Here is an 11,443-nt window from a genome sequence, read left to right as displayed (position 1 = left end):
CACGGAGGCCGTCTTTATCTCCCGATTTTAAGATATCCCTGTCTCAGAATGTCCCTTCCTCTTTCCTGAATGTCTAATTAATCTTCAATCGTGTGGGGTGAATAATTTAAGAGCCACGCTCTTGTCGGTGTAGCATTCTTCATGCTACTGATTTAGGGAAAAATAGGGCAGTGGTTTCTCTCTTTCCCTCTTGCCATTCACCCCGCAGTACTCTGTCTGACGCGAGTGGTATGGCGCTCAGAGTAGTACTGACAGTTACTGCTGGCCTCTGTCAGGTTCCAGGTTACAGTCCCTGTGACTCGCCTCTTCAAGTGTAACTATGTTACCTACTGAATACGCGAGAGAAGAACACAAAAAAAGTCCTGCTCGATTATTAAAAATATCTTTATTACTAACATTTAGTCTTACTGGAACGTTCTAGAACTTTCTCCGCTTGAGTATCTCCGGACGCCAGTTGACGGGGTGCGTCTCCTCGGAGGCGGTGTCGTCCTCGCGGTAGATCTTGATGGTCTTGTCGGCCTCCGTCGTGATGAGCCTGGAGCCCGACTGGTCGTACGTCATCGCGAAGATGCCCGCCTCAGAGTCCATTGACCCCGGCTGCACTGCCGCCTGGGGAATGGTCGAGTAATTGTGAGACAACGCAACCGCAACGTTCGTAGCGAACATCTCTTTTGCCTTTTCGTAATCATCATCACCAGCCCATTAACGTCCCCACTGCTGGGGCACGGGCCTTCCCTATGGATGGATAGGGAGATCGGGCCTTAAACCATCACGCGGGCCCAGTGCGGATTGATGGTTATTAACGACTGCTAATGCAGCCGGGACCAACGGCTTAACGTGCCTTCCGAAACACGGAGGAGCTCGAGATGAAAACTTTTTTTTTGTGGTCACCCATCCTATGACCGGCCTTTGCGAAAGTTGCTTGACTTCAACAATCGCAGACCGAGCGCGTTTACCGCTGCGCCACCGAGCTCGTATCGAGGCGGTATTATTCTTTATTCTATTCCAACGCTCTAACTATTAGACCACAGACTGTTACTTAATCCTTGATTTTACTTGTTTTATTCTCGAATTTACTTGTTTACCTACTTCATAGTTGTTTTTGGTTAATTGTGTCCAGTCCATTAGGGATCACGAGCTTGAGTTTATGTATGTGCATTTAAAAAAAAAAGATACTAACCTGCAATCTTTGGAAGTTGTATCCAGTCCGCCAATCCCAGAAATACATGGTGCCATTATCTCCGCCGCTGACCAATACACCTTCAGGGTTCACCGCCATACAATTGACTATCGCGTTATGCCCTGAGAGATTCTGTATGAACTTTCCCTCAGGGCATTTCCACTGCTTGATGTTATCCGGAGAAGCTGAGGCGAAGGTGTATAACGTGGGGTGTACCACTATGGATCTGACTGATTTCTTGTGATTTGTCAATGTGCATATTGATTTGCCCGCTGCCAAGTCCCATAGGCGGATAGTAGAGTCGTGCGAACCTGTTATTATCTGAAATGTGAATGTTTCATTGTATAGATAGCATCTGGTGTGTGCATGTAGGGATTCTACAGTGAAAAACTTCTATTTCTTTTTATCATAGAAAATTTATCGTATTTAGACTAAAGTAAGACCCAGAGGGGGTGAAGAAGAATTGGTGCGGTACGGGGAGTTACCACTTCTGTTAGTTCTTCACCAGGAGTTCACCAGGTTGCAGACAACCTATATCCGAAGACAATTAGATAAAATTGCAATTGCTTTTAAATCAATGTAGGTATACATTCCAAGTTATTTAATAACTGAAGGAACACATTTAATACTAATAAAAATACCTGTTTTATCATTTTTATAATTCAAGCTTCACATGAGCTTTAAACTGACAAATTCAAAATACTGTCTGGTATTTTATTGTAAAAAGGCATCATCATCATCAGCCCATTAACGTCCCCACTGCTGGGGCACGGGCCTTCCCTATGGATGGATAGGGAGATCGGGCCTTAAACCACCACGCGGGCCCAGTGCGGATTGATGGTTATTAACGACTAACGGCTTAACGTGCCCTCCGAAGCATGGAGGAGCTCGAGATGAAAACCGCTGCGCCACCGAGCTCCTCAAAAAAGGTATGTTTAAACCCCAAAAAAGAAATTAATTTAATTTACTAAGTCTTGAATTTTGGATAGCAATACCTGTGGTTCCGAGGCCTGGCAGGCGAGGGAGGCGATGGTGTCGGTGTGTCCGGTGAGGGTGTGCACGTTGGCCTTGGTGCGCATGTCCCAGACGCGGGCCGTGGCGTCGCGGCCCGCCGTGACCAGCACGTCGATGGTGGGGTGCAGCGACATCGTGTACACCGCCGACAGGTGCCCGTGGTAGTGACGGATCACCTAAAAGTTTACTCATCTAAGTTTAGGGATTACCTCATCTCAGCGGGTTAGAAATGTTAAAAATTGAACGCAACCTATACGTCTTAAATTGAATGCATTCAATTCAATTCAAATTCAAAAATATCTTTATTCAGTAGATAACATAGTGACACTTTGAATCGTCAATTTCTACATAACGAACGTCTCATCCGCCTAAAACTACTGCAGCTTCTCACAACCTGTATAGGCGGGGAAAAGAAGCTGCAAGAAAAACCTCGGCACAGGTCCCTAGACATTTAAATATATATATATATATATATTTTTATACGATTGAGTAATTTAGCTGTCTAATATCAGTTCTCAGACAGTTAATCCCATGCATTCATATCTTCGAAATAATCACTAACTTTATAATAAGCTTTTTTGTAAAGTTTCTGTTTAACTTAATCTTATCTATCATAATATAAAGTTATCGTCTATGCTTCATATATAATTCTATATATAGTCTTTGCCTCTTCTTGTTCTCCTTCACATCGATATGTAACCGATGTAACATTATATTTTTAATTACATAAACTGCCTATATACGTCCCACTGCTGGGCACAGGCCTCCCCTCAATCAACCAGAGGGGGTATGGAGCATACTTCACCACGTTGCTCCACTGCGGGTTGGTGGAGGTGTTTTTACGGCTAATAGCCGGGACCAACGGCTTAACGTGCCCTCCGAAGCACGGAATCATCTTACTTTTTCGGACAATCAGGTGATTCAAGCCTGAAAAGTCCTTACCAAACAAAGGACAGTTTCACAAAGTGATTTAGACAATGTCCCCATCGGGAATCGAACCCGGACCTCCAGATCGTGAGCCTTTCCGCCTAACGCCTAATTCAAGTGTAAGTGAACCTACCTTATTATATTCGAGATCCCAGCACTTGACCTGTCGATCCTCGCCGCAGCTGAACAGGTAGGGGTGCCGCGAGGACACCTCGAGGCCCCGCACCGTGCTCACGTGCCCCGTCAGAGACACCTTCAACTTCCCGCTCGCGAGGTCCCAGATCTTTATTACCCTGTCCGCTGCGCCTGTAACCATAAATTACAAATTATTATTATTATTAGCCTGTTTGATCCAACAGCTGGGCAAAGGCCTCCCCTATGTCTTTCCAAGTATCCCGGTTCTGAGCGAGCTCTATCCAGTATTTTCGATAACCGTCGAGACCATCGCGCCATCGTTTCCGGGGTCTACCACGTCTACGGTGTCCGTCCTGTGGTACCCAGTGCGTGATGATCTTTGCCCATCGTTCCGGATGCTTGCGGCACACGTGTCCAGCCCAGTCCCACTTTAGCCTGGCGGTCTTCATGCCAACGTCAACTATACCGGTTTTTGAGCGCAGCACAGGGTTTTTAACTCGATCAATTCGTTTTACACCTAGTATGCTGCGCTCCATTGATCTTTGGCAAACCTTGACCTTGGACTTAAATTACAAATTAATGGACATTTTATTTTAGGTGTAATTTTCACTAACACAGCTGGCTCAATCATTATAGACGTCGATACTGCTCACCACGTATCACGTTTATTTTAAGAACGTCTAAGGTCCTATGCCGAGGTTTGTTTTGCAGCTACTACGTCACCAAAATGGTTCCTGAAAAGTGTGTGGTAGGGATCAACTTGCGTGGGGGTGGCAGGCGAGTGAGGATGTGCATGTTGGTCCCTTCTTGGGTGATTAGTATGGGCAATTGGCCTTTTTTTATCGCTGTCATATTGTTCGTAAATACTAGGCTATTTTCGTACGTAGTTTCGCAGCAATTTAACAAAAGGCAACAAATACCTCTGTCATATACATGAGTTTAGGTATGTGGTAGGTATTGTGAGTAGATACTTGTTTCTCTTATTGACAAATAAGATTAGTTAAGTAGTGGGTAGTTTTGGATTGACACATTGTATTTTGCTACACAGCTCAATAAACATGCGATTACCAAATTTCGTGTTTTAATGTGAATTAAGGACATATTATTGGCGACTAGGAAGTAAACTAGTGAAAATGGACCGGAAATCAGTGAAGTTCAGTGAATTTAATCCACAAACAGACAATTGGGACAATTACATCGACAGACTAAAGTTTTGTTTTGAGGCAAATGGAATCGTAATAGACAATGTCAAGCGCGCAAATTTTTTTACTGTGTGTGGTTCGCAAGTGTTTGAAACGTTATTAGCACTAATTACGCCTCGCAAAGCTACAGAAGTCACATTTAATGAGGCCGTAGAAGTTCTATCCAAACATTACAGCCCGAAACCAAATGAGATATCTATGTCATATAAGTTTTATAAGCGTGACCAAAATCGTGGCGAATCGAGTGCCGAGTACATTACTCAACTTAGAAAGATCAGTGCGGGCTGCAATTTTAGTGATTTGGAACGTATGTTACGTGACAGACTTGTGTGTGGTATGCGAGATGACCGATTACAGTACGAACTATTAAAGCGAGACAATCTGACTTATAAAGATGTAGTCGAAGCTATGCAATCAGCGGAGAGTGCGGGTAAAGATGTGAGGATGATACACGCGGGTCACGCCGTCAGCGGCGGCGACGCGCCGACGCCGCGACCCGCCGACCCGCCGGCCGCGGCCGCGCCGCCGCCGGAGCCCATGGACATCAACGCGCTGCGCCCGCGCCCCGCGCCGCGCACCGCCAGCACCGCTGCCAGCCTAGCCCCGCAACCCGCGACGCGCCTTTGCTATCGGTGTGGAGATCGACACGGTGGCGAGTGCCGATTTATCAATGTGCCATGTCGATATTGCAATAAAAAAGGACACATAGAAAAAATCTGTATTTCAAAAAAAACGCGAGTAAAATGAACTTCACGGAAGAGGACAGATACGCTTTAAACGGCATTTATACTGTACAGACAACGAGTCGGGTCCCACCCTTCGAGATACGGGTGTTGATGGCAGGTGAACCTGTCACTCTGCAGGTCGACACGGGTGCTTGCTACACACTGATAAACGAACACACTTGGCGCCAATTACAGCCGCGCCTGCTGCCGCCGCGCCGCCTCGATGCCGCGCCACTACTTTTGCGCACGTGGACTAACGCACCCGTACATCTACTCGGCCGGACAGTGCTACCAGTGCGATATAAGGACATTGACTATGAACTGTCGTTACTCGTGGCTAAGGGAAGTGGACCTAACCTGTTAGGAAGAGACTGGCTTATGCATTTAGGCATTACGATGAATATCAACTTCGTATCTAACGGAGATTATGCAGAGCTAGAAAACATAATTGCTACGCACCACGAGGTGTTCAAGGATGGTCTCGGTACCTGCCGTGGAGATCCCGTAGCAATACATTTGAGACCGAACGCCACTCCAAAGTTTCTTAAGGCTCGTCCTGTTCCGTACGCCGTTAAAGATAGAGTGGAGAACGAAATCGATCGCCTGGTAGATGAGGGCGTCCTTCGACCGGTGTCTTTCTCGGAGTGGGCCACCCCTGTCGTTCCAGTCATAAAAAAGTCAGGTGAAGTGCGGTTATGCGGCGACTACCGCAGCACAGTCAACCAAGCGACGGAGTCAGATACTTATCCAATGCCTACGGCTAATGAAGTTTTTGCTGCTGTAGCTGGTGGAAAATTCTACACGACACTAGACTTAGACCGTGCCTATACGCAAGTTACGGTCAACCACGATACGGCGAAACTGTTAACTTTAAATACCTGTAAGGGTTTATACACCGTACATAGACTCGCATTTGGGGTGAAGGCCTGCCCCGGTATTTTCCAAAGGCTGATGACGGCGCTTCTAGCAGGAATTGCAGGAGTCGCAGTTCTGATTGATGACATCATAATCTCTGGTCGTACCATGCCTGAGATGCTCCAGCGCCTAGACACGGTCTTACAACGTAAAAAAGAAGCGGGATTACGCCTTAATAAAAACAAGTGCAGGTTCGCCAAGGAGAAAGTTGAATTTTTGGGATTCATTATTGATGCTGAGGGTATTCATCCATCGCCAAGCAAAGTTGAATCTATAACGAACACCCCAGAACCCCAGAATGTCCAAGAATTACAAGCTTTTCTCGGATTGTATAATTTTTACGAAAGATTTATAGCTCACAAGGCCACCATACTCGAGCCGCTACACCGACTTTTAGATAAGACACATGTATGGCGTTGGTCAGAACGGGAACAAAGAGTTTTCGATCACGCTAAAAAGGCACTGACATTCGATACCACACTAGTACATTACGATTTAAACAAACCTCTGATACTGACATGCGATAGCTCAGAATACGGCGTGGGAGCCGTATTGTCACACGTGATGGATGACGGTAGAGAGCGTCCCGTGGCTATGAGTTCCAGAACTTTACATTCAGCGGAAAGGCGTTACTCTCAACTAGACAAGGAAGCTACAGCAATTTTGTTTGGGATTCAAAAATTTCACAATTATTTAACAGGAAGATCTTTTACCGTAGTTACAGATCATAAGCCTCTCCTTGGTATATTCGATCCCAAAAGGCAGATACCGAATATCTTGTCGCCGCGCTGAACCAGAATTGCAATCGCGCTGACATCACACGATTATGACATTAGGTACAAACCTGGCTCACAAAAAGGGAGTGCTGATAGCTTAAGCAGATGGCCACAACCTGTTCCCGACCGATCTGAAAACGAACCTACTGAAGTTTTGCTGATGGCAGAAAAACCCGAAGATTTCCCTTTTGACGCAGAACATATTGCGGCTGAAACAGCGAAAGACAAAACACTATCCCGGGTAATACATTGCGTACAGCGAGGCTGGCCTGCTAAGGTTAGAGAGCCGGACCTACATACTTACTATGTACGGATGTCTGCTGCTGGGAAACCGTGTAGTGGTGCCTCCACCGCTACGTACAGGTACGTTACAAGCGCTTCATAAGGCTCACAGTGGTATTGTACAGACGAAAGCGCTCGCTAGAAGCTACATTTGGTGGCCATATTTAAATGAAGACGTAGAGTCGCTCGTGGGTCAGTGCAACAAATGTCTTGAGAACCGTCACATGCCTCCGCGATCTCAACATGAATGGATCACACCTACCAGACCGTGGTCGAGAATACACATGAACTTCGCCGGTCCTTTCCGAAATAAGAACTTTTTGATCATTGTCGATGCATATTCTAGATGGCCCGAGGTGTTTATGGTTAACAACACCACCTCTGCAACGGTAATTAAATACTTACGGATGGTATTTGCGACACACGGATTATGCGAGGTAATGGTTTCCGATAATGGAACTGCTTTTGTGTCTGAAGAAATGAAGCAATTTCTACATGCTAATAAGATAAGGCATATTACAACGGCACCTTACCACCCTGCTACCAATGGGTTAGCGGAGAGGATGGTTCAGACAGTTAAAGACAAAATACGAAAGATGGACGATTTGACATGGGATGTGAAAATTCCGAACATGCTGCTGAGTCTTCGTGCGACGCCATGTGCTGGAACGCATCAAAGTCCTGCGGAGCTATTGATGAATCGGAAACTACGAACTTTATTGGACGTAATTCATCCGGACCACATTCAACATAAAAGAACTGAACAGCAAATCATAGAAAATAATCAGAAGAAGAACAGAGAATCGGACATAGGCCATAGAGTAATGTACAGAAATTTTACAAATGGTCCGAAATGGTTACCAGGCAAGATATTGGACAAAACTGGCCCCTCTAGTTACAAAGTGGAAACTGAAGATGGCTCCATTGTCAACAGGCATATTGATCAACTTATAAAAATCTCATCAGAGTCTCGAAGGCCACAAGAAGAAAAGGGGGAGATAAGTAACAAGGATAAGTCATCGTCTAATGAAGAGCCTGATCAAATTATAGAAATTCCGAGTGATGACTCGTGGGCGGAGATCCTAGGAATACCTAGAACTTGAGTCAATTAGGTCATTTAATAAACAGTTAATGTTAGGATGATTGTCTTTAGTGTAATTATAAATAATACTCTATGTTTCATTAAGTTACAGAATTTATAATTAGAGATAAATGTTTTGGTTAATATTACTGCAAGAATGTCATTTGTTTAGTTGTCATATAAATACTGATTATGTTTACTTGGGGGAAAGGTATGTCATATACATGAGTTTAGGTATGTGGTAGGTATTGTGGGTAGATACTTGTTACTCTTATTGACAAATAAGATTAGTTAAGTAGTGGGTAGTTTTGGATTGACACATTGTATTTTGCTCCACAGCTCAATAAACATGCGATTACCAAATTTCGTGTTTTAATGTGAATTAAGGACATATTAACCTCCCTTGTTATTTTAGAGCTTAAAATATTATAAAAAATCTCTATTTAAATATTTCCACTATTTATTTTTTATTAATGACTAAATTACCAGTAGCAAACCACTCATTTCCCGGCTCGACTGTGACACACCGCACCCAGCCCAAATGTCCGGATATCACACGGAAGAGCTTCCATGGCGCGTGCCACTTGGGCTTAGGCATTGTTGGGGCTTTGCGTGGTAGGGTGATTGCTCCGGAAGGAGGGGCTGGGCTTGGAGACGGAGCAGGACCGGTGTACGGCAGCATAGCTCCATCGGAACCCAGTGCTGCTGCTTCTGCCATTTCTAAAAGTATTACAAACATTATAAATACAATTTTTATAAATAGAATAGATTAGAAATCATTTATTTTATATATAAGTAGTAAGTAAGTACATAGTAATAAATTAAGTATTGACATATTTTTTTAGCTGGTAGACATTTTCTTATTTGAACCAAAATGGAAAGTCTAATAAAAGTCAAAATAATGGTCATAGACGTTTAGCACCATATTAAACAACTAATCCAATAAAAGCCATGGTCTTACCAAAAGAGAAATAAAAATATTTTTTTTTTAAATATGGTTGTTAGAAGTTAGTCTTTAACAAAACAAAATGGATTAATTAAATATAAAAATTACATAATATTCAGGCAATCACTGATTGGTTGGCCACAGAGAATGTTTTTCATTTCTTTCTGAAAGTAAAAGCTACTTTTGAAAATATCAACTGTGGATGATCTACCATCACATTCTTGGCTATTGGCATAGAATAAGGAATAATGCTACATATAGAATGACAAGTCTCTGCTCCCCACTATTATTACCTCATCTCCCTCTGTCTTACTTGAGTCTTTAATTGTATGGTGTCAGACGTCACACACACAGATGCTCGTGTATGTTAACATCAATGTGAAGTGTCTGTGTAAAACGAGGTGTTTTGTATGAGGTTCAATGAATATAGAGAAATAAACTCACCAGTATCATTAGGAGTCTCAGGGCGACTGAGAACCTCCTGCTGCTTTATCGCTTGTGCCTTCTGCACGGCGCTCATCACTTGGCCGTAGCTGTCGCGCGCCTTCACTGTCCGCAGGACTTTCTCACTTAAAACAAAATAAAAATTACAAATACAGATAACAAGTCACTTATTACCTACCTACCTATACATGTCTGGGTGTAATGAGACGTTGATTTTGTTTTGTTTTTAAATTCTGTTTCTGCTACTACCATAACTTTTTAATTGTTGCTAACTAATATGGACCCACATTCTGAAATAAATGATTTTATTTTATTTCATAATCATGATCATAATAATCATAATCAATCATTTATCTGTAAGAACACAAAGTTAAAGATTTTATTCTAAATAAAACAGTGCATGTATTCAACCTGCAACAACAGCATGTGTGCAAATATTTATATAATTATAAAAAAAAAGTTACACAGTATAGTTATTAAAAAGGTACACAGACAGATTGTAGACAAAACTCAAACAGGTTTGGAACTAGTCTATAATCCAAAAAAAATGTGTACTGCATGACAAAATAGAAGACAGGACAGACAATACATAAATCTGGTAATACATTAAAAACATGATTGATTATTATATATTTCCGGCCGCGACTCCATCCACGTGTACTTCGTTTATCGCACGCGACATGTTTATTCCACCTCTAAATAAAAAAAAAACTATCCTATGTCCTTTCCCAAGGTCTAATCTATCTGTAGCAAATTTCATCCAAATCAGTACACTCGTTTTAGCGTGAAAGCGTAACAGACATACGCATTTATAATATTATTGATGAATGTGGAAGAAGCAAGAAAAGTATGTGACAATCAAAGCAAATTAAATTTGCTGAGAAATAGGCGGGTTAAGTATGTTATCTGCTTTATTTAGTAAATAAACACTATTGTCGATATTTTTTCTTCTACTCATTCAATTCCATCTATCAGGTTGGTCTAACAGAAAGTTTGATTTAGTGTGGGTACTTAGTTCAACTTATGGTGGGTGTAAGGACCTCTGATTGGCCCATTAGGATATACTCGTGAGCTTATGTTATTCTTTCAAATAGCAGCTCTTTACATGAGTATTCAAGAAATGAATTGATACATCGAAAACATAACCTATACAACGGTTGTAAATATCGCAATTTTTTGTTGTAGTAATCTCTAAGCATAGCAAAATAGATGTGAAATTAATGACTTACGCTTTTTCATCTATCGGAGGCAACATTCCTTGGTTAGCAAGGAACATATCGTGAGATCTCTTCAAAGATCTGAATACCAAAGTATGAACAGAATGTTTGATCACATCGTCCGACATTTTGGCTGTTATTTATTATTTTCACAAATATCGTAAAAAAAATATTCTTAATTTATAATAATTTCTATTATTATTTCATCATTTTATACTGTAAAATAAAAATGTACACAACTTTGACAGTTCATAATACTTTTTTTTTCTTTTTGTCCATTTAAAGGACAGACTAAGATCGTAAGATCATACTGCCTAGTCTTCTGTAAATTTTCTTTGCTGTTTAATATCCCTCAACATCGATGTTATTATAGATCTACCAGAATCTGATGGCATAAAAAAAGTAAAAAAAAATATTGATTTTCCTATGGTAATATTAAACTGTCTCCTGTCATGTCTAAGTACATGTCTGTTATTAACCTGTGACCTATTTATAGGAGTTCCTAGCACTACCACACGACGAATAATTGCTGAAGGTAGACCGAATGGAAGTGTATTTAGTGCACCCGGTAAAAAGAAGAGAGGTGGAAAGAAAACAAA

The 11,443-nt window shown here is 42.1% G+C and overlaps 1 protein-coding gene across 1 annotated transcript; it reads right to left on the bottom strand.

Annotated features, from left to right (window-relative positions):
• Positions 1–366: 366 nt before the first annotated feature.
• On the bottom strand, positions 367–11,019 carry LOC126371273 (pleiotropic regulator 1). Its single transcript, XM_050016559.1, has 7 exons — positions 10,857–11,019; positions 9,628–9,752; positions 8,724–8,957; positions 3,255–3,427; positions 2,176–2,370; positions 1,181–1,501; positions 367–609 (listed from the first exon to the last, which is right to left on the bottom strand). Exons 1-7 carry the CDS (start codon positions 10,970–10,972, stop codon positions 418–420), a joined length of 1,356 nt encoding a protein of 451 aa, XP_049872516.1. The 5' UTR covers positions 10,973–11,019; the 3' UTR covers positions 367–417.
• Between the last annotated feature and the right edge of the window lie 424 nt (positions 11,020–11,443).

The sequence above is a fragment of the Pectinophora gossypiella genome, chromosome 12 (assembly GCF_024362695.1).
Source record: "Pectinophora gossypiella chromosome 12, ilPecGoss1.1, whole genome shotgun sequence".
NCBI lineage: Eukaryota > Metazoa > Arthropoda > Insecta > Lepidoptera > Gelechiidae > Pectinophora > Pectinophora gossypiella.
This window is presented reverse-complemented; position numbering and strand designations above follow the sequence as displayed.

Bases quoted from the DNA above. Each gene is read 5' to 3' on its own strand.
- LOC126371273 (XM_050016559.1), bottom strand. From the start codon at position 10,972: ATGTCGGACGATGTGATCAAACATTCTGTTCATACTTTGGTATTCAGA. The intron at 2,371-3,254 runs GTAGGTTCACTT...GTAAACTTTTAG, and splicing joins GGGATCTCGAATATAATAAG to GTGATCCGTCACTACCACGG. The intron at 610-1,180 runs GTTAGTATCTTT...ACCATTCCCCAG, and splicing joins ACAACTTCCAAAGATTGCAG to GCGGCAGTGCAGCCGGGGTC.